General features: G+C 46.3%; 1 protein-coding gene across 3 annotated transcripts in view; it reads left to right on the forward strand.

Moving 5' to 3' along the window:
* The first annotated feature begins 17,834 nt into the window (after positions 1-17,834).
* The window catches only part of RNF43 (ring finger protein 43), a 58,077-nt gene continuing 53,240 nt past the window's right edge, over positions 17,835-22,671 (forward strand). For 2 of the 3 annotated variants that reach the window (XR_007779077.1, XM_050981621.1), the window contains exon 1: positions 17,835-19,674. Coding sequence is in view for 2 of the 3 variants with exons in the window: in XM_050981621.1 (XP_050837578.1) it covers positions 19,438-19,674 (237 nt within the window). In the remaining variant the exon portion in view is untranslated. The remainder of the gene's footprint in view (positions 19,675-22,671) is intronic. The other variant, XM_050981620.1, reaches the window with a different exon arrangement.

Here is a 22,671-nt window from a genome sequence, read left to right on the forward strand (position 1 = left end):
CAGATGTAATAGGCTAGGCACACTTGTTGGAGGGGCTGGAACCAGCTGTGGTGGCTGCTCTGCCACAGTGACACTGCTCAGTATTAGTCATGACCAGCATTTTTGCAAGAAAAGGCCATTTATTATTAACTTCATCTTTAGCAGTCCCTATGTCATCTGGAGAGGCAGAGGAAGTCTGACTGCTGGGACATGGCTGTGATCTGTTGTCTTCTTATCCCCAGCAAGGAAAATACCACAGCTGAATTCCCCCATGCACAGTTAAAAGGTAAATAATTATTTATAAATAGTATTTATTAAGTAACAAACTGCTAGGACACTTGTGGCTAGTGTCACGTCAGCCTGGCCACCCCAGTGAGGGGCAGTGAACTCTCCTGCTTATTAAGCATGGAGGGAAGTGTTATCACTACCCTCATTGCCAACACGTTCAACTTGAGGTAATCAATATCTGCCGAAATGGGTCTGAACCCAGCACAAATAGGGACATCAAAGCCTTCCCCATCCATGCACCAACTGCCAGGAATCCTTGGTGAATTAACAACTGGGGCTGCGTGTGATGTGCCACGCTATCTCAGCAGCCACTGAACAAAATAAACACACATTTCGGTGTAATGGGAAGCCAGGTCAGGCTGGCAAGGGCTGGGGTTACTCAGATGTGTTAATGGATAACACTGAAATGGCCAGGGATGTGCAGGAAGAAGAGGAGGAGGAAGGTGATGTGTGGCCTTGCGAACCCTGCGAGTCCTGCACAGAAGAGTTCAAAGTGAGGGACACAAGCAGGCAGGATTTCTGAGTTTTCTGAAGTGTGTGAGTGTCTGTCCTTTTTCAGTGATAGTTCACACATTTCACCCCCAAAATCTTGGGCTTCTGTGAAACTGAACTTGGGGTGCTGCTATTTGTTTATAGGACCTCTGGTGTCTCTGTGTGTCCTTAGATAAAATAATTGTCTGTAGATGAAGGATGCTGCACACATCCTCCAGTATGTTTAAAGTTATCATAATTTGAAACAAAAAAAAAGTTTACAACAGCAGGGCACAGCTTCAGTCTCACCAAGCTTAGGCTGCTCATGCAGCTTTAGAATCACAGAATAATTAAGGTTGGAAAAACCCTTTGAGATCACTGAGTCCAGCTGTTCTGCATCACTGCCAAGGCCACCACTGACTCATGTCCCCAAGTGCCACATGCACAGGGCTGTTAAACCCCTCCAGGGATGGGGACTGCACCACTGCCCTGGGCAGTGCCAGGGCTGGACAACAAATTCCAGGAACGAATTTTCCCCAAAATCCACCCTGAGGCTCCCCTGGGCCAGCCTGAGGCCGTTCCCTCTCCTCCTGTCCCTGTTCCCTGGAGCACAGCCCGACCCCCCTGGCTGTCCCCTCCTGGCAGGAGTTGTGCAGAGCCACAAGGGCCCCCCTGAGCCTCCTTTTCTCCAGGCTGAGCCCCTTTCCAGCTCCCTCAGCCGCTCCTCATGGCAGCTCCTATTTCCTGCCATCTTACCTCAGCCCCTCCCTCAGGGCGCTGAGCACCCCTGGGCCTCGGCCGGACCCGGCGGCGGGGGGGCGATGTGGCCTGAGGGGACGGCGGGGCTGTGAGGGGACGGCGGGGCTGTGAGGGGACGGCGGGGCTGCGAGGGGATGGAGGGGCTGTGAGGGGACGGCGGGGCTGTGAGGGGACGGCGGGGCTGTGAGGGGATGGAGGGGCTGTGAGGGGACGGCGGGGCTGTGGGGGGACGGCGGGGCTGTGAGGGGACGGCGGGGCTGTGAGGGCTGCGAGAGGGAGGACCTGACCTGGTGGCTGCTCGGGGCACCCGGGGGAGGGAAGGGGTTGTTTTCCAAGTTTAAGAGCAGGAATTGCCATCTGATTCCTCAGGTGTTTTCTGTTTTATTTGTGAGACTTCACCGGTAATACCAAGAAAACAGAACTAAGCATTTGAGAAAGCAAAAAACTCACCTCAAAACCAAGTTAGGAAGAATTTAAGTTAAGATTTGATATTAACACTGTAAGATGAAGACGAGTCATTAGAGACTTCTTCAGTGCAGCCTGCTCTGCCTGATGCCCTGCAGGGCAGTGGTCGGGCAAACCCTATGACAGGGCCTTTTGATTTTTTGGCCTCTCTTTCTATGGGATACAGCTTTAGGGAGCTTTGGTTCTCGGAGTCACAGTTTCTAGAAAGGCAGAACAAGGCAAACATTGGGTTTCATGCACAGCCAAGTTCCGACAGGCTGACAGTTCCCTGTCCTGATGATTTAGGCATGGCTTTGCTGTAAATGTGAGGTAATTTGAGAGATAAAAGATATTTTTGTTTGCAAAGCCTCAGTCTGTTCCAAATGTCTTGCAACATGGAACTTTCTGTTAAACATCCAGGAAAAACTCCTGTCAAGCAACTGTTCGTCCTAGCTTGGCATCCTGTGGTTTCTTGTTGATATGCTAAGACTAGACAATCATAATTTCCTATCCAAAAGCAAAATATAAACAAAGGAATTCTCAGATGTCTGGTCATTCTCTGTCAATATATGGTAAAAATACTGATTGAAATAAAAATGTTCACTTTCTGTTCTTTCTGAGCAGGAAATAATCAGTCCTAAATGACAAGATTAATAGATTTTCAGGACCAAGTTGAATTTATTTAGTGAAATTTAATGATTTCATGTGAACTTGCAGAACGATGACTGTAAGTTGTCCATCTTGAGTTAGTTCCCATCGTAGAATCATGGAATGGTTTGGCATGGAAGGAACCTTAAAGCCCATCCAGTTCCACCCCTCTGCCATGGGCAGGGACACCTTCCACTAGACCAGGTTGCTCCAAGCCGCATCTAACCTGGCCTATCAGAGGACAGAAAGAGGCAAATGTGAGGCTTTTTTTAAAAATTCCTTTAAAACTCCAGGGTGAGAAAGCCTGGCTGCTGGATGAACCGTTTTGGTGTAAACTATCCTGAAATTTGTACTTGGCATGTGACATCTCTGCAGAAAAGGCACAAATGCAGGTATGTTTGTAGGCAAACACAGCAAGCACAGGGGTCCTGGATGTTGCTGTCAGTGTCTGAACAAATTCACTACAGCGTCTAATAGGAATCAAAGTGTCACAGCTTATGAGCTAATTTAATTAAATAACCAGCAAGAGAGGAAGTTAAGAGAAAAATAAAGAGAATATCTACAAAATTACAAAATTGCAAAGTTTTGGATATTTTTGTCTAAACTGAACTAGTTGAGCTGACTGGAAAAAAAGTGGACTTTGAATTTTTATTCTTGAGAAAATGCCTTGTCATAAAGTGCTGCTAGGGTCACCCAGAGGATCTGGACATTGCTCTTCCCCAAGTTGTCCAGGAGCTGCTAGCACTGGAGTTCTGGTGAAGCCTGGCTTTGTGATTTCCGTTGGTTTTTGCCACATTGTCAGGTTTAACACACATCACTTTCTGAATTACTTCTTTGGTTTAGTGGCTCTGACACCATGGGATTTCCAGCACATTTTTGAGCACTGCTGACTTGTTCCTGGGTTGGAGGAGACTGAATGCTGCACAAAGGTGGGCTGGCACTGCCCTCCTGCCACTGCAGCAGCACCGTGTGGTCAGGGTGGGGACACAGCCTGGTCCTAGGCCAGCAGCAGCAAAGGTGGTCCTGCTCCCCCAAAACTTTGTGGAGCCTCAGCTCCTCTTGCTGCCTTTCACTTCCTGGGAAAAGTCCTCTCCCCAACACTCGTTTCACTGTCTCACTGTGTACCCCTCGCAGCACTGTGGACTCAGGGCACTTTTATCACTTTCTTTCCATGCTTTTACATAATAACTGCATCCCAGAGACAGGAAGATTCCCAAACTTTTCCAGAGAAAGAAGTGTCCACTCTGGCTGCTTCAGCAATGGGCTCAGCCCACCTCCACTTTCATTCTCCAGCTCTGCACATCCTAAGGGCAGGACTCAGGTCCACCAGGTGTGAAAAGAATTTCTGTACTTGCTTGTCAAAAAGAGAGTTAAAAGTGATACTTTTATATATATTTCTGAAATGCTTTGTTGTGTGTATATCTCAAGTGAGAATTGGATAGAAAGTGGAAAGTCTAAATAGAAGAAAAACCTTTAAAGCCAAAAGATTCTCTGTTTGGTGTTCCTGTCCTTCCTCCAGATTTTGAGCATTCCTTGGTGATTTCCAGACAGTCCCTGCTGAGGATTAAGTGCAAGGAGAAAAAACATTTGTCCACAACTAGTCACTGTTAGGCTGACATTAATATTTTTTTAATTAAGCAAAATTAGGACAATAAAGAACTGATGAGGTGTCGAAAAGTTCTTGGTCTCATGTTTTCCCAGGTTATGTTTTTAAAGGCAAAGATTAGTCAAAAATATTGTGTAGAACAGTTCTTTCTACTCATATTTCTTTTTCTTGTTTAACTTCTTTATGTTGTATTTTTTTATGCACTGAAGAGCAGAAAGTACAAAAATCATGACTTCTTCCTTTCATCCAAAATGGTTCTGCTAAAATTTTCAGTCTCACTGAAATATTTTTTTTGTGGGGCGGGTGCCTAGCACAGGGTGCCCAGAGCAGCTGAGGCTGCTCCTGGATCCCTGGCAGTGCCCAGGTTGGACACTGGGACTTGGAGCAGCCTGGGACAGTGGGAGGTGTCCCTGCCATGGAGGGGTGGCACTGGATGGGCTCTAAAGTCTCTTCCATCCCAAACCATTCTTTAATTCTGTAATTTTGTGTATCCCTTAATCTCTCAGCTCTCCTTCCTTCTCTGCAGTGTTACATACAGAATGCTGAAAGCTTATGAATTCTTGTGTTCACATAAAAACATATTCCCTTCATCTTAAGGACACAGCACCAAGATTAGCTTGTTTGCAAAGGGATACTTCAAATATGTATTTCCTAAGTGAGGGGACTAAAGAATGTATTTTCAATCTTATTCTTGACTCTTTTCATGTCACTGTTGAAGTCTCAGTAAATTAATTCAAATAGAAATTTGTCAAAAGATTTCTTTTTATGTGTGTTCAAACTTCTTTGTTGACTTCAGCAACAAGAAGATTTCTCTGGGTTTTTCACTGTGAGGGCAGTAAAAGAAAAGACGCCCACCTGGGTCTTTTAGACCATAATTATTTGAAGGATTTAGTTCTGTTTGCTTTCTACTATTAGCAAAATCTTTGCTAGAGGTAGGGCTGGATCAGAGAAATGCAGTGAAGCTTTATTGTCAGAGAATAACGAAAAATCATTCGAGGAGGCTGTGTGAGAAATGGGAGTTATTGGTGCCACCTGACTTTGCAAGTCCAGTCATGCCTTCAAGTGGCCGAGGGTTCTTTTGCCCATGATCACCTTTATGGTGAGTGGTAACCTCAGAGCAGTCATGGTGCTCTGAGTGATACACCCCCGCTAAGATAAATAATTGTATGCAGGGCTTAAAATTCACATGGCCAAAAGGGGATTCTTAAAATAAAAAGCAGCTGAAAACATCTGTTTTAACACAGCGTGAAGAGCACCACATTTTCCCTTGAGAAAAGCAGAATAGCTGCATTAGTAATGCACTTGCAAAACTCGTTGTAGGATTCATCTTGCCTAAGATTCATCTGAATGTGTAATAGTCAGTTGGATGTGCCTGGGCTTGCACAGTGATTGCACAGAGAGTCAGTGGAGAGAAACAGGCACCTCCCAAAGCTTGAATCACTCCAGCTTTCTTAGATGGATGCCTTTGGAAGACAATTAATTTCTTTCTGATGAGCCTATTAATTCATCAAGTGTGCAGGGAGTAGACTGCTGCCAGACCTCTGGGGCTGTGGCAGGAAGGCATTAATCCCACCTGGCTGTCGGAGTGCAGACAACACTGTCTCTCCCATTTTCCCTTCTTGAAGAGACTTTCTTCATTTCAGTGAAGAGATAATTTTCATTTTCACCAGTCCTTTGGTTGGTACAGGACCAGAGCTTGCAGAATTTGTATCCAGACCCATTCCGAGTGTTCATTGATCAGGCAGGAACGAGCACAGCTGCATTCCCTAATTTCCTACACAGCTTTGAGTTCTGTTAACCCCAGATGAGTAACTACCTCCACTTAAGCATAACTTTTGGGCCTGACTTTATAAGTTCCCAGCGAAAGGATGGTCTTAAATTGCTTCCTCGGTATTTCCCGTGTAGCATGTGCTCGAGTGGGATGGGAGATGCTGGAGAGTGTCAGTCTTGTCAGTCCTTTGGCCCAGCTGAGCTGGGGATAATCCCTTTTGAGGCCTATTCCTACCCACAATGCCTGGAAATTATCTGGATATTCCTTTAATTTCCAACAGATATTTGGAGAAATGAAGTAGCACGTGCTACTTTGAGCTTGGAACACATCTGATGCTGGTCATGTTGGATTTGCATTTGTTTCACAGAACCATAAAAACATGGAATGGGTTGATTTGGGAGGGACCTTAAAGCCATCCCATTCCACCCCCATCATAGGCAGGGACACCTTCCACTACCCCAGAGTGCTCCAAACCCTGTCCAGCCTGGCCTTGGACACCTCCAGGGCTGTGGGCAGCCACAGCTTCTCTGAGCATACTCTGCCATGGCCTGCCCACCCTCACAGCCAAGAGTTTCTTCCCAAAATCTCATCTATCCCTGCCCTCTGGCAGTGGGAAGCCATTAGCCCCTGTTTGGTGACTCCAGGCCCTTGTAAATAGTCTCTCTCCATCTTTTTTGTTTCTCCTTCAGGCACTGGAAGGTCACAATAAGGTCACCCCAAAGCCTTCTCTTCTTCAGGCTGAACAATCCCAACTCTCCCAGCCTTTCCTCCCAGCAGAGCTGCTCCATCCCTCTGATCATCTTGGTGCCTCATCTGGACTCGCTCAAACAGGTCCATGTCTTTGCTGTGCTGGGACCCCAAGGCTGGATTTCTGGGCTTTCCAATTTCCTAAGCTTGCAGGCAGCCCTGGTACCTGTGAAAAGTACGATGTGAACACCTCCTGAGTGCAGACCCCGCTAGGAGGAGTGCCTGGGGGTCTTGCTCAGCCTCATCACTGGACCATTGGACTGGTGAGAGCTCTCCCCAAAAGTGCTGGGCTTAGTTTAGTGCTTGGCGTGGGGCCATTCCCACCAGGCTGTTTGGATGTGGCAGTTCTGAAATGGAAGAGTAATAGATTTTCCCAGTATTAACAGCCTCTGTGCCAGAGAGTGGAACTGGATACAGTCACTGGTAAAGCTGCAGCCTTTGTGCCTTCAGCTGAAGTGATAATTGATTTGTTCTTTACTGGAACACTGAGAGACACAAAATAATATTTTCTCAAGAGGAAGGTGTCTGTAAGAATATGGTGTTAGTGTTATCACCCCTCCAGCTAGATTTCACATGCTTATTTCTATCCAATTATTACAATTTTTTCCAGTTTTGAAAAAGCAGGATTTAGTGAACCTTTGAATAATTCTCTAATGAACAGATCTCTGCTTTGAAGATAAGAGTACTGGCCTTGGTCAGACCAAACTCCCACCCCAAAGCTCACTCTCTCTTTGGACAGCAATGCCCAAGGAGGAGGCAGGAGTACAGTAAGCAGGACCTGATGCATTCTCAAAATACTTCCAACAGTGTATTTCCTCACTGACAGGGTGGTCAGGCACTGGAAGAGGCTGCCCAGGGAGGTTTGGAGTTCTTGTCCCTGGAGGTGCCCAAGGGAAGGCCTGGACATGGTAATCAGCATGCTGGGCTGGAGAGAAGGTGGAGATTAGGTAGAGCTTTGACTCCATGGTCTGGGAGGGCTTTCCCAATCCAAATGATTCTGTGATTCCATGTGGGCTGAGGGAATTAATAAACCATAAGTTGTATTTAATAGCCCTTGTTGTATTTAATATCCATGAATTTGTTTGACCCAATTGATGCAGACAGTGGCACAAGCATGACTGTGCCAAGGAACTTCACCATGGGGCTGTTGTGCCCAGAGCCACCTTCCCCTTTCTCTTGAGCCTCCTGCATTCAACCTCCACTTGGCTTTGGTGTGATTGGGTCTCCATCCATGTCTCTCTCATGGCCCATGATTTTAAACACTTCTGTCTCAATTCCCTCAGTTGCATTTCTCTGGAATGGAAAGTCCTGCCCTACTTTGCTGTTCTTCAGGACAGTGGTCTGTCCACCATCCACATCCATGTGCCTTCCCTGGTCCCTGGTGTGTTCTTGCTGAGATGCAGGGTACATCCAGAGCTTCTGTGGGCCCAAGCACATCTCCTTTCTGACCCAAACCAAATTTGTTTTAAGGATGATCTATTTTGTTTGGAAGAAGGAAGGGGCTGATTTTTTTTTTTGTTTGTTTTTTGGGGTTTTTTTTGTAATTTATCAGTAAATATTGATTTATTCCATAAAATGCCATTCATCCCTGTTTCCGTTGTACTCAAAGGAGATCATTGCTCCCTGTCAGCTATTTCATATAAGCTGGTGAGAGAATGGGCTGTAGCTGGTAATTTCTCCTGGGTAAGACTGGATCAACCACAAGCTCTCAGACAAAAGAGCTTAGAAACTTCTCTCGAATTAACAGGACAGGATGCGAACATGTGAGTGAAGTCTCCTGGGTCTGTTTGTTGACTTTTGCTTCAGTCTTGAAGTCTTAGAAATTTATCGCCACCTTCCCCTTTGATATCTCTGCCCTCAGCAAACACTTCCTTCAGTGGTTTTGACTTTTTACTTATAGCTTTTAATAGCATATGATCTGGATTTGATGTCTAACACTTATCTCCTATTCCACAAGCATTTTTCCTTTTAGATCTTTCCTTTTCTTTTCTTAGAAGATTGGGTTTTTCTGTAGTATCTGTTTGTTTTCCCTTGGAATCATTCCAACAAGCTACAAGAAATTTCTTCCTTGCTATTGCTCACTCACTTTGTCTTCACTGGAGCCCTTCAAAGGTTTCTTTTGTTGGTTTCTCAGGTTTGCAAACATGCTTTGGAGCTTGCAGTGAGAGATTCACAGGTATCATTTAGGGATTTTGGCAGTATCCAGAATTGTGTTTTGTTCATAGGTCACAGAATGTTCTCAAAGATGCCCAGATTTCATCATAAAGCTGCTCAGAATTAGCTTTTGGGTAATGTGAGTCATTCCCACATCTGCTGCTTTGAAATGATGGCCACCAGCTCTTTCTGTGTGGTTCATCTCCAAACAGCACAAAATACAGCAACATCCTATTAAAAAGGGCAATAGGCAGAAATATTAAGAACCTTCTTGGTTATTGTTGCAGTGATCTCATATAAAATCCCATGTAAGTGCCAGGCATTGCAAGTTAATTATCTGAGCTGTTTGCCATCTCAAGTTATACCTGTTACATTTACTGATTATCAACATTGGACTAAATTTGATTTCATCAAGGATTTCTCTCTTGCTCAGAACAGTTGCAGAGTATAAAGACTGTCTGTTCTGCAAATAATGCCTTTGCTTTTAAATTATCTCTGTGTATGACCAAGTAATACCTGCAGAAAACTGCCTCATCTACAAAGTTGATTTTTAGAATACAACCAGTGTTTAATTTCACTATGAAATTCACATTCCTATGTGAATCCACTTTCTGTGGCTTGCTGTGAGAATAAAGTCAAGCAGCTAAATCAAAAGGTTGATGGTAAAACACTAAAGACTGTGGACTGTGTTTATGGAGTTTCTACGTGTGTGTAGATCAATTTTCCAATGTATATTTTTCATATTTACTAGAATATATATAAAATGAATATATATATACACACACACAATAAATAGAATATATAACATATATTAGAATAAATGTTTTTGAAGACAAAGAAATCAGTCTTCAAATCACTTGGGTAAGAATACATTTCTGGAATTTATTTTACTGTGCAACTTTTGAAATGTTAAATCAAAGGAAGCCATAGCACACTGAGCACAGATTCTAGGAGTCTGGTGGCTGTGTTCAGATCCTCGAGCCCCCCCTATGGGGTTGTTCAGCCCCCAGCCCTTTCAGTGGCTGTGCTGGTTCTGCAGCTCCCCTGCCACAGCAGCAGCACCTTCCAGGAGAGCCCAGGGAGCAGGGGAGAGCAGGGCAGACTGCAGAAGTGAACCAGAGGCTTCTGGACTTCTGGAATGAAGGCTATAAATTTGAAAATGGATCCACTTGAGAAAAGGGAAAGCATTGTGTGTCACAAATATCTATTTCAAAGAAGCCCTGAACATGAAACAGCAGTTCTGCAATTCAAGTGAGGTTCCAGGGCAGCAGCATAGTGGGTGTCCTCATCAGTGCAGTGGTTTGTTCTTCAAAAGTCTTTTGCTTGACTTCACCAGAATTTATCTTAGTTAACGAGTCTATGTTTATCTTTGAAGAATGTCCTTGCCAGGACAAAAAGAGACTCTTTATTATTATGAAAAGACTGGGAAATAGCTCCACTTTTTTTCCCAGAGAGCTTTTTGCAGCCCTGAGTTTCACTTGATGAATGAGAAAAACTATGGTGACTTTTGGAATCGGCCCCACCTCCAAGGTGCCCTATTAAAGAGAATGACAGGACTTACTCTAAATGCTTTATATCATTCCAGTGGAAAGTGTTTCTTACTTGGAGGGCCTGGCTTATCAGATATCAAAAGATCTGAAGTAAAAATGCAAGGGCTTCCTTTTCTACTTCAGCATCATCCTTATCCTTTTTTTCCCCCTCACAAAGGACAAGCAAAGCAAGTTATGCTTATGTGTGTTGAAAAAGGTGACCTACCCAAGCTTGATCATCCAGTTTCCTGCCTTGCAAATATCAACCTTTGTCTTTTATTCATGATTTCTTTTTAAAATATAAGCTTATCCAAGTTTATCCAACCATATCCAACTTGGCCAGGCTATGGCTAGGATAATGTGTTGTTGTAAGGATGGTAATAGCCAGCAGCCAGTCATGCAGTGATATTCCAATATTTTTTTTTTCACCCACTCCACCTTTGTCCTCTCACTTTCATCATGAGCTTCTTTTTCATCCAGGACTTAAGGATCAGAGTGGTGGAAGTCACAACCACAAAATTTATCTCAGAATGGATAGAAACATATTCCAAAGCTTTTGATTTAGTCATGGCAGTCACTGAAAAGGGCTGGTTGTCAATGAAACTCCCCTCTTCCCTTTCACCACTTTGGCTAAATACATTTTTACTTTTGAGCTCAAGCGACTAGCAATCCATCAGTCTTTTGAGTCCTGACTTCTGAATCTTTTGTCCCTTTTCGTTGTTTTACTTCTGCCCCTGTCCCATTCTTGTCTTTCCTAGCTAGAGATACTGAAAGAATTTAAATTGCACTTGAAGCATTTTTTCCAGTTTGAAATGCATGTGAGATCCTGTACTGCATCCCAGAAGATGATCTCCCTTACCGCATGAGGTGCAAGCTGAGGTCCCTGAGAAGAGGCAGAAGAAGTTTGCAATGTGGATGGGTTTGGTTTTGGCAGGATGAGCTCATCCATCTCTGGACAGTTGAATTGGGAATCAGGATCTTACCTAAAATCCTAGCTGCTTCAGACAATAATCAACCAATGGAGCAGAAGAGAAACACCTTGTTTGTGGTTTAAAAAACACAGCTGAAAAAAAAAAAATTAAAGGAATTACATTTAAACCCAGACAACAAAAATATGAAAGTGGCTTGCCTTTAATGGAAGGACTTTGCTTAACTTCACCTCTAAACTTCTCCAATTCCAGCTTTTCTCTTCCCCTCCCTTTCCCCCCTCCACAGGTGATGGCTGTCTGCAGGCTGGCACATCTGCATGGGTCACAGCAGGACTTGACTTTCCTCATAGTGATCCTGTGGCTTCCTGTTTTCATTAATTCATCTATGGAATTAGCTTTTTATTAACCATTACCTCAGCCAGAAAGTCTGAGGATAATCAGGCACTGAGGACTAATCCTTCATCCCTAAATCTCTTCCAAAATAAACCCGTATTTTAACTATACCAGAGTTTCTCTTCATCATATATATATGACTCATCTTTGTCAAAAGAAAATACCTTTCCAGTGTCCTTTAACTCTGATTTATCTCCAGAAGAAGGAGCAGGACAGCACTGTTTGTAAAAATGGGATTAGTTATTTCCCTTGGGTAAGACTTGCTGGTTTTAAAACTTCTCCTTATCTTCTTTCTGCTTTGAAGGTTGTTTGATCTCTATGAATTCTACTAAGAAAAAGGCCACTGTAAGTGACTGTCCTGTCAGCTTGTGATCACAGGAGAACATTTCAGCAGCTTTCAGACCTACTCTGTAATGGCAAAAGCATCCTTGGGAGTCATCCCCCTGTAGACCTGGACAAACCCTTGAAGAGGAAGAAAATGTTTTTGGCAGGTAAATGAGTGCAGGTGAGTTCATGGTGATGAAGTGAAAGCTTTTAGAAGTTGTATTAATCTTATATAGAAGAGTATTTTGAGATTTGCCACTGAAGGCAAAAATTTTCATTGAAAATTTATATAAATGGTCATATTGTTTCTGATAAACAGATATTAAGTTTCTGTTTTCTGTGGAAATTATAATTTAATAATATTTGGTTGCTATAAAGCATCCTCACAGGCTTATATTTGGTGGTGCCTGACAAGTTGCAATTCCATTTTATGTACTTGTGCCTGCTGTTCCTGTACACAAGGTTTGGAGTGCCCTGTGCAGTGGGGCACTGCTGGGTGTTCCTGACACAGCACCAAATGCAGGCTCCAGGAGAGTGCTCGTCCCTGTGCTGGTGCTGGAGCTGGTGGGATCTCCCTCAGCCTCTCTTCCCCGTCTGCAGTGATGGCCAGCCCCAAACACTTCCAGCTTGGATAGCTCCTGAGCTGCAGATGCAGAACTACATCACAGAATCATGGAATGGTTTGAGCTGGAGGAGGCCCTAAAGTTCATCTCATCCCACCCCAGCCATGGGCAGGGACACCTCCCACTGTCCCAGGCTGCTCCAAGCCCCATCCAACCTGGCCTTGGGCACTGCCAGGGATCCAGGGGCAGCCACAGCTGTTCTGGGCACCCTGTGCCAGGGCCTCCCCATCTTGACAGCCAAGGATTCATTCCTAATATACCACTTAACGCTGCCCTCTGGCAGTGGGAAGCCATTCCCCCTCATCCTGTCCCTCCATCCCTCATCAATACTCTTGCTCCATCTTTCCTGTGGGCTCCTTCAGATACTGGGCATTTTCTCTGTTGCTGAACATGTTTGGAGTTTGGGGCCCAAATTTCCTTGCTGGGAACTGAAGGATCAGGTGTATGAGCCCCCTGTTTTGGGGGGAGATAGTTTGGTTTTGAGGCCCCATGTCTTGGGTAACTAGTGAGAAGGCTGATACTGGTCCTGGACATGAGCTGGCTCAATGACTGGAGCTTATTCAGTTACTATATTTGCACAGGTCTTTAGGAATATTGTTACATAACACTGTAAAATAATGTGAATGTAATTCTACTAATATGATGCACTATTATATATATATATATATATATATATATATATATATATATATATATATATATATATATTTAACACTGGGCAGACTCACAGAATTAGTACAGTTAGAAGGAACTTGGGACACTGATTTCATCTAGTGGGACTTATGAGTTGGACACATCTGGTGCCACCTCCCTGCTCAGGCAGGGCCATCCCAGAACACAGGGCACAGCATTGTGTGCACAGGGCTCTGCAGTATCTGGGGAGACTCCAGCCCCTCCCTGGGCAGCCTGTTCAGGGCTGGGCACTGCCCAGGGCAGGAGTCGTGCCTCCTGGGCAGGGACAGAGCCTGGGCCCTGCTCTGCCCCTCCCTGCACACAGGGACAGGGGATACTGCAGAGCCCTGTGCACACAATGCTGTACCCTGTGCTCTGGGATGGCCCTGTCAGAGCAGGGAGGTGGCACCAGTGACCCTCTGTTGTCCCTTTCAGCCTGACCCATTCTGGGATTCTGGCCTATTTCTTCTGGACAGTTTGATGGCTGAGGGCACAGTTCAGACTGTGAGACCATGTACTCTAAGTTTGTGAATTCTAATTTTCTGAATTTGTGTTTTTCTTAATTTTGTAAGAGCTTGAGTTTCAAGCTGGTATCCTCAGTCCTGAGTTACTAATGTATTATGTAACATATCCAGTCAGTGTTCACCTCAGCTTAGATGCCCTTTTGGAGTGGACAAGAATAGATATTATTTTATGCTGAAGTGATTACAAGGAAATATTGAGTGATGTTTGGCCTTCCTTCCTTCCTTCCTTCCTTCCTTCCTTCCTTCCTTCCTTCCTTCCTTCCTTCCTTCCTTCCTTCCTTCCTTCCTTCCTCCTTCCTTCCGCCTTCCTGTCCTCCTTCCTTCCTTCCTTCCTTCCTTCCTTCCTTCCTTCCTTCTTCCTTCCTTCCTTCCTCCTTCCTTCCTTCCTTCCTTCCTTCCTTCCTTCCGTCCTTCCTTCCTTCCTTCCTTCCTTCCTTCCGCCCCTTCCTCCTTCCTTCCTCCGTTCCTTCCTTCCTTCCTTCCTTCCTTCCTTCCTTCCTTCCTTCCTTCCTTCCTTCCTTCCTTCCTTCCTTCCGTCCCTTCCTTCCGTCGCTTCCTTCCTTCCTTCCTTCCTTCCGCCCTTCCTTCCTCCCGCACTTCCTCCTTCCTCCCACTTCCTTGCCCGTTCCTTCTGCCTGTCCTTCCTTCCGCTCCTTCCCTTCCGTCCTTCCTTCCGTCCCTTCCTTCCTTCCTCCTTCCTTCCGTCCTTCCTTCCTTCCTTCCTTCCGTCCTCCTTCCTTCCCTTCCTTCCTTCCTTCCTTCCTTCCTTCCTTCCTTCCTTCCTTCCCCTTCCTTCCGCCCCTTCCTTCCTTCCTTCCGCCACTTCCTTCCTTCCGCCACTTCCTTCCTTCCTCCGCACTTCCTTCCTTCCGCCACTTCCTCTCGCCACTTCCTTCCGCCACTTCCTTCCTTCCGCCACTTCCTTCCTTCCCGCACTTCCTTCCTTCCGCCACTTCCTTCCGCCACTTCCTTCCTTCCGCCACTTCCTTCCTTCCGCCACTTCCTTCCTTCCTTCCGCCACTTCCTTCCTTCCTTCCGCCACTTCCTTCCTTCCGCCACTTCCTTCCGCCACTTCCTTCCTTCCTTCCGCCACTTCCTTCCTTCCTTCCGCCACTTCCTTCCTTCCTTCCGCCACTTCCTTCCGCCACTTCCTTCCTTCTGCCACTTCCTTCCTTTTTTTAGGGGGTGTGGCGGTTTGGGATTGTTTTGTTTTGTTTTGTTTTGTTTTGTTTTGTTTTGTTTTGTTTTGTTTTGTTTTTTTAAAGGAGAACATCAGTGTGATCTGGGAATATTCAGACACCATCTGACAGAATCTCTAGAAGGAACAGATTCAGGTGGAAAACCTAGCAGAAACAATTTCCTCTCCCTTGGTTAAAAAGGGACTTGACTTTTTTTAAGAGATTGCCAAGAAAACTACTTTGAGACTATTAAAGAAAGGGGAAATAGGAATAGTTTAGTTATTGGTGGCATTGTGAATCCTGAAATATTACAGTTAAAATATTACACTTGTACAGCCTCTTAGTGTTCTTACCAACACACTTCTGAAGAGATTCACTAATTCCTCTTCCATGGAAAAGGTCTTAATTAAATTAGTAGTTAAAACCTGAAGTTCTGGGAGTTGTCAGAAACCTGGATGTCACAATTTGGAGCTGATGTCCAGAGATGTGTTTGCTGAAGGTAACAGTGCTCTAAAGGAAACACTGAGTAATGAGATGACTCTGGAATAACTGGGACAATACCCACCAAACTGATGAAGTTGATGTAGAAGTCCAAATATTTCATCTCAAATCACAAAATAAATGTTGTACCGGCCTGCTGGTATCTATACTGACGTACATGATAAAAACCAGCAGCAGAACATCGCAGAGCAAACAATCCTCTAATCTAGTAATGAAAAGCGAAACCTAAATGTCCACACATTAGTGAGACATAACAGGACACCAGGAGCCCTCTGGATACATTTTAGAGCCAAAGTTAGTGCCACCTTCAGCCTTGTAGCTGAAGGTAACCTCCCCCTCCCAGCTGTGCATCTGAGAGCTGGTGGTGGAGTTGGAAAAGCTGTTGCTCACTTCAAAGGGGAGTTTGTAGATTCCAGATAATGGTGCTAGTTAATAATTCAGCTCATGACACCCATCAGTTTGAAACATTTAAGGAAGAATGAGGTGTCTTTGTCAGTACAGAGAAAGAACAAGGGCTGCAGCTCTTTGCCTCCGATGTGAATGTCTCTGCTGAGAGATTAAAGCTCTCCTGGGTGCTATTTCCAGGGCTGCTGTGGGGACTTAAGGGTGCTTGTTCACTTTCTTGACCAGACATTGGAAATATCCTTACATTGCTCCAAATTAGGGTAATTTACAAAAAAAAAAAAAAAAAAAAAAAAAAAAAAAAAAAAGCCTCTTGTTTGTGCTCTTTGTCACCCCTCAAGTTTTCTGTAGGATCTTAGCACCAGCCTTAGCAATACTGAGGCAGTCAAGCCCTTCATGGATCAGGGAAGGTTCCTGCAAGTCCTGCCAGCCTTTAGATTAATTAACGGTTGACAGCTGGTATCCATGGAAGGGAAAGCAAAGATCTTGGAGCATGGGAGGATTTTGCTGGTAATTTGTTTTGTTGTTGTTGTTTTGTATTTAAAGCTTGAAGAACTAGAAGGATTCCTGTACTTTGAACTGCAGGCCTCAAATTCCCAAGTTGGAGCTGTATTTTTTAGTTCCTGATAGGAGCACACCCGCCATTTGTGTGCCAGGGGACACACACAAGGCCCCAGATTTACTCAGCATTCCCGCTTCTTCCTAGATCTCCATCTGCTGGCAGATGTGCCTTTCAAGTGGGGGTGCTTTGGAAAGGAAGGAACAAGAGAGAGCATGTGAAAATGTGCAGCAGCTGCCAACTGGGCTCCCTATGTATATAGTTATATTTATATATGTGCACAGCTATATTTATATATGTGTATGTAGCTATAGTTATTTATATGTCTATAGTTATAGGATAGTTATATTTTTATATATAGTTATATTGATATATGTGTATAGTTATATGTGTATATAGTTAGATTTACCTATATAGTTATATGTATATAGTTGTAGAGATATTGATATTTCATAGGTGTATTAATCTTTAGGTAAGTATATAGATATTTACATAGATAACTTAACCTTTTATACTGAATCTGCAGTAATTTTTTAAATAGAAATGGGTGCTGAGTTGCATTTTCTCTGTGTTTTAAATTGCAGATGATCGAGTGTTGTAGTTGAAAACATGCTTCGTGTTTCAGTAGTTGTTGGCTGTCACGACAAATAACCCTCAGCACAGGGATAAGCTTACAAAAGAGGAGACCGACTCCTCGTTGGCATAATTTATTCATTTCCGTGAGTGACTCCAGGGGTGTCACAACCCCGCTTGCTGACTAGTTCGCTTTTCTGGGGCCCCTTTTCCAGGAGCAGCGGGTGCGACCCCCGGCCCGCTGCGGGTCCCGGTCCGCGGTGCTCCCGGTGGGTTCCCCAGTGCCCTCCCACATCCCCGCTCCGGCCCGAGCCCGCGGCTCCGGCCCGCAGCATCCTCCACCTCCCCGCGGAGCCCGAGCGGCGGAATTCCAGATCTCCGACATCAGCCCGACCTGGAACCTCCCCGAGTCTGAGCCGGAGCGCGGGGGCGATGTGCAGCGCCCCTCGGGGCAGCGCGGCCGGGCCGGAGCCGCGGCGGGCCGAGCCCGGCCGGGTGTCTCCCGCCCGCGCGGGCCCGGGCGCTGCAGGCGGGCGGCGGGGCGGGAGGGGGAGCCCGCGGCCCGGCCGGGGGCGGCGGCTCGGCTGCTCCACCCGCCCGTGTCCGCAGGTACGAGCGCCCGACCGGCCCGGGGCTCCCCCGCCCGCCCGCCGGGACCTTCCGCCGCTGCTGCCAGAGCCGCGCTCCGGCCCCCGCCCGGCCGCCCTCGCCCCCGGCAGCGGCTCCGCCGCCGGGTCGCTGCCCATGTCCCAGCTCTGCTCGCCCTCCGCGCTCGCTGCCGGCACGGCCGGTGCCCGCCTCCGCTGCGGGGACGCCGCGCTTTGGAAACCTTCCCGGAGCGCGCGGGGGTGCTGGCGCAGGTCGGGCGATTACATGCGGAGACTTCACTTTCAGCCATGCCTGCCTCGGGAACTCTCTGTCTGCTGTAATTTTCTCCCTTTGATCTCCCTCGATCCTTTTTCGGGCTGTGGAGCTCCGCTTGCACCTACCTGCCTGCACCGTGTGTGCGAGAGAGAGTATTCATCTTTTTTTTTTTTTTTTTTTTTTTTTTTTTTTTTTTTTGGTTAGAAACTCCAATTCTATTCTTTTTAAGTCCGAACCCAAACATCAACAGAGCCACACGGTTTTGTTAAGCTACTGGAAATAACTGGGATTTACAGCAGGATTCTCTCCTGGCCCGGCCCCTGCGGACTCCAGCAGGCTTACTGCCTTACAGGTTTGCAAAGTTGTTTTTTTTCTTGTATACCCTTTACTTTCCAGAGCCATACGGTCACTGGAACTTCAGTTTAATCGAAAACACTTTCTGCTTTAATTCTCTCAGTTATGAAGACTCATCTGTGCGTTTCATGTGACCTTTGGGCAGACCGTGGAGCTTTCTATTTTATTTTGTGGGGCCTTGAGTCAGGATCTTCTTAACGTGTGCTTGGAAGTGGTCATACCGGAACTGGGGCACGCACAGAAATAGTGCTAGAGAAACCAGATACGCCGTAACTTTCTGTCTGATACCTGTTGAGCTTCGCGACGAAACTTTGGCAGTGTATGGGGGCCTTTTTATTTCCTGGGAACTTCCAGCCATGAAGAGGAACTCTGTGTTCTATTAATTATATTTGAGAACTCTACCCGGAGTCAGACTGTGAGCATGGATTTCTAAGGGAAAAGTAAAGCCGATCTCCAAACTTGATGAAGCACTTCTGGCATGAGGAAGATGGAAGGGATCATCTTCGTTTGGAAGGGAACAGTACTGGAGCAAGCCTTCTTATCACCATAAATTCAAGGAATACCGCCTGCCTAATTTCTAGGAGGGATACAAATCAGTGCAGTTAACATTCAAGTTGTGCATATGCTGTGGGAAATTATATCAAGAAGGTGAGGTGTCTCTCGAGGGTATTTGGGATGGATGTTTTGAACCTGTGGGTCTTCATAACTCTTGACCAGGAGACAGGAGGCCTCCACATCCGCGGGGACCCCTCCCCGTGCCTCATCTCGGTGGGACCGAGGAATTCCTAATGTTCCCTGTGCACCCAGACTGACTTCTTGCTTGCAACCTGTTTCACTGATCCTTCTGGATTTATCTGCCGGAGGAGAGACTCACAATTTAGGAATTTTTTTTCCTGTTTGTTTGTTTAAAATATGCCTTTGAGCTCCCGGCGGCCTCTGAGCACGTGGCACGGGGCAAGAGGAGCGGCGATGGCGAGAGCCGGCGTCGCCGGGGAGCCGCGCTGCCGGTGACTGAGCCGCGCTCTGCGGGCCCTGGCTCTGTCCGCAGCCGGCTCGGAGCCCGGGAGCGGTGCCGCCGGCCGGGCCCGCCGCCTTGAGGACGCGTTCCCGAGCGGTATGAGCGGCCGGAGCCCGCTGCTGGTAGCATGAGTGCTGGCCCCCAGGTGCAGCTGGCTGTCCTCTGGCCTTGGCTGCTCATGGCGACCCTGCAGGCAGGACTGGGCCACACCGGGCTGGCGCTGGCGGCGGCCGTGGAGTCGGAGCGGGCGGCGGCGCAGAAAGCCATCATCAGGGTCATCCCGCTCAAAGTGGAGCCCATCACCCTGGAAGGGGAGTTCGCCAACGTCGCCGAGGTGACTCCGGCCGAAGGGAAACTGCTCCAGGTAAATGCAGCGGTGCCTGGTCCCGTTACGGCGGCCTCGCCACCCGCCCCAGCCAGTCCCCTTTCCCCTCCTGGATGCCTCGGCTCCCCGAGCGGTGCCTTGGGTTCCGTGTCCCGGCGTGGATTTGTGGCGCGCTCCGTGCGCTGGCCCCGCGGGTTTGGTCACAGGGGCCGAGGGGACGGCATCGTGCAAAAGGGCTGAGCCTTACTTCGGGGCCGAGCTGTGGCTGCGCCTGATTACTGCTGAATTGTGGATGTGGTCGGCTGATTCCATAGAGATTATTTCGTATCTTAATTGATGTTATAAAGCTGAGTGTGTCAAGTCACAAGTCGGAATGTGAAACATCTGACAGAAGTCAGGATTAGCATTTCTTTCTCTGAAATTCATGAGGTTTTCCCCACACTCTGCCGAGGTCAGGGTTCTGTTTCAGTCCTGAATCCTATCGTGGCTGTGCCCACCAGAATCCCTGGCCCTGCTCGTTGTTGCTTGTACCTAAAGGGTGAATGTTACCTACGCAGGAACTCCAGTGGTGTCACCACCAGGTATTTTTATAGATGAATTAATGCTGTTCTCTGACCTTTATTAAGGATAATCTATTAAGGCCACAGGTATCTCCACACCTGGGCAGGAGGTACACGTGCTGCACAGCCAGAGCTGAGCCATTCACTGAACAGACCCATCTCCTGCACACACTGAGTTTGGAGCTCAGTTTCCTGAGACCTGGTGTGCATTCTCTCCATTCTGTGGCTCCTCTGCTTGGCAGTTATGTGCTTTATTCTTGAGAACAAAAAAAAAAAAAAATTTACAAAATAGCCTGCATTAATATTAAGTCTTAATTTCCTCCTGGACTTTTCTAGACCTTTCCAAATGGGGTATGTTGAAATCTTAATTACATTTAGTCTGAAAATGTAAATGAAAGTAATAAATTTTGTGTAGTTTGAGAAGGACAGTTGAGCCAGCTTTAGAACATGGTCACCTGTCTGAAAGTGAACATGAACAATTTGTGGCATGAATAAAGCCTGCTTTTCCATGCCTTTTGAACTCCTCAGAATGAAATCTCTGCTATAAAATTATATTACCGGGCTAAAAAAAAAAAATCTGAGACAAATGCACTCAAGGTCCTCTTCTGTTGTGAGGCAATGTCCAGGAAAGTCAATATTTATTCCTTACCAAAGCTACAGTGGTGTTGCAACCAAGCACAAAGTATAGAGTAGGACCTTTTGGAAATGGGAGGATGATAACCTCTCCTGAGGGATGTGTGGAGATTTCTAACCAATGCAGCAATACCAAGTGGGAATTTTGTGCCATCTGTGCCATCACAGCAGTACCAACCAGGTGTTTGGAATAAAAAGCTGTGAATGGTGTCCAGTTTCATCTTTTAAAAGTCATCCTCCAAATGGAGAGGGCTGGGGAAACTCTAATCCAGCCTGTTGAGTTTGGGCACAACCGACACTGACCTGCCCTGTGTGTGTTTTTAGGCCTTGACTCTGCCACTCTGTGTGCTCGGGTGAGCTCCCGCTCCACATCCCACTAGATCCAGTGCGGGAAGTCCTGGTTTTAGCTGGCAGCACTGAGACAGGGGGTCAGGCTGTGCCTCCTGCAGCAGGATGTTTGCCTGGTGCCAGGCACTGTGCTCTGGGAGGGCTTAGCCAAGTGTACGTGTGACCTCTCCTGCAGATCTCATGCTGTGGTTTCTAATTCTGCTGCTAAATATTGAAACTTGGCCTATAAAATGACGTTTAGAATTGTTGGGGTCCTGATTCTGCAGTGGGTTCTTACCTCTGGAAAGAAAAAACGGGAAATGGGGATGTAATTCTCCAGGTACAAAAGAAGTAAGAAATTAGTGGGATGTATACTTTTCAGTTTGCTTTTAAATAGTGGGATATTAAACAGACCGGATTCAGGCTTTATTGGGACATCTCATTTTGCACATGGTTGAGCACATGCTGAACTTTGATGTCACTGGAACTCCTACTTAATAAATAAACTTATGGCTGTGCATGCATACCCGCACAACTGCTTCTCCAAATGTAGTTTAGGGACATAACATGGGATATTTACAGTAATTGAGTCAAGAAGTGGTGTTTTTACAGCATTTTTGGATAGGTGTTGGTTATATCCGACTCTGTAAGGTGCAGTCAGCCTGTCCAGGAGAACACCAATTGCAGAACTTAGCTTGGAAGAGAGGCATGGATGGCCCAGTCCTGTTTCCAAAGCAATGCTCTCTGCTTTCAGAGGTAGAATAGGATTGCCCAGGGATCAGTGGTGCAGAGTTGGCCCTGGAGGCAAGTCAGGTTCTTTTTATTATGACTTATAATTATCTTCATAGTGCTCTGGTCAATATATTTTTAGAAGTGCATTCTTAATTTAATACAGAAAATCCTGCATGAAAGTGATGGAGCCTCACCAAAGTTACTTCTACCAGAATGTTTTCCTGGTGTCGTTTCTCCTTGCCCTATTTTCCAGGATCATCTACAGAAATGGACTTTGATTGTGGTGTGTTACATCTTAGAAACCAACTTTAGCGATATCCTCTTTATAATAAAAGAGTCCCAGCGTTGAATTCCCCCTCACAGCCTTTGCCCCTGTGAGCAGTTTTGTGGGAAATCTCTATTTCTATTGTTGCCCAGGAAGATTCCAGGGAGCCGCAAGCCCTGCCAGTGTAAGCCAGCAGTGTTCCTCTGGCATTCAAATGCTGCTGCTGCTGTGTGATGCAAAGGGAGAGGAATTTGTCAAGCAGGCAGAGACACTTAAGCCTTTATAGGTCAAAAAACCAACACCTCAGACTTCTTGCAGAAATTATCTCCAGGCTTGTGCAGTGCTCCAGCTTGTTCAGGGAGCTCTGAGCATTAACTCTTGCTGGACATGGGAAGAACCTGTGGAACTCATTGGCAGTTTCCAAACTGGAAATTTGGATTTGGAAGTTTGAATCAGGAAGGAATCCTTCCCTGTGAGGGTGGTGAGGCCCTGGCACAAGTTGCCCAGAGAAACTGTGGT

The sequence above is a fragment of the Serinus canaria genome, chromosome 19 (assembly GCF_022539315.1).
Source record: "Serinus canaria isolate serCan28SL12 chromosome 19, serCan2020, whole genome shotgun sequence".
In the NCBI taxonomy this organism is placed as follows: Eukaryota; Metazoa; Chordata; class Aves; order Passeriformes; family Fringillidae; genus Serinus; species Serinus canaria.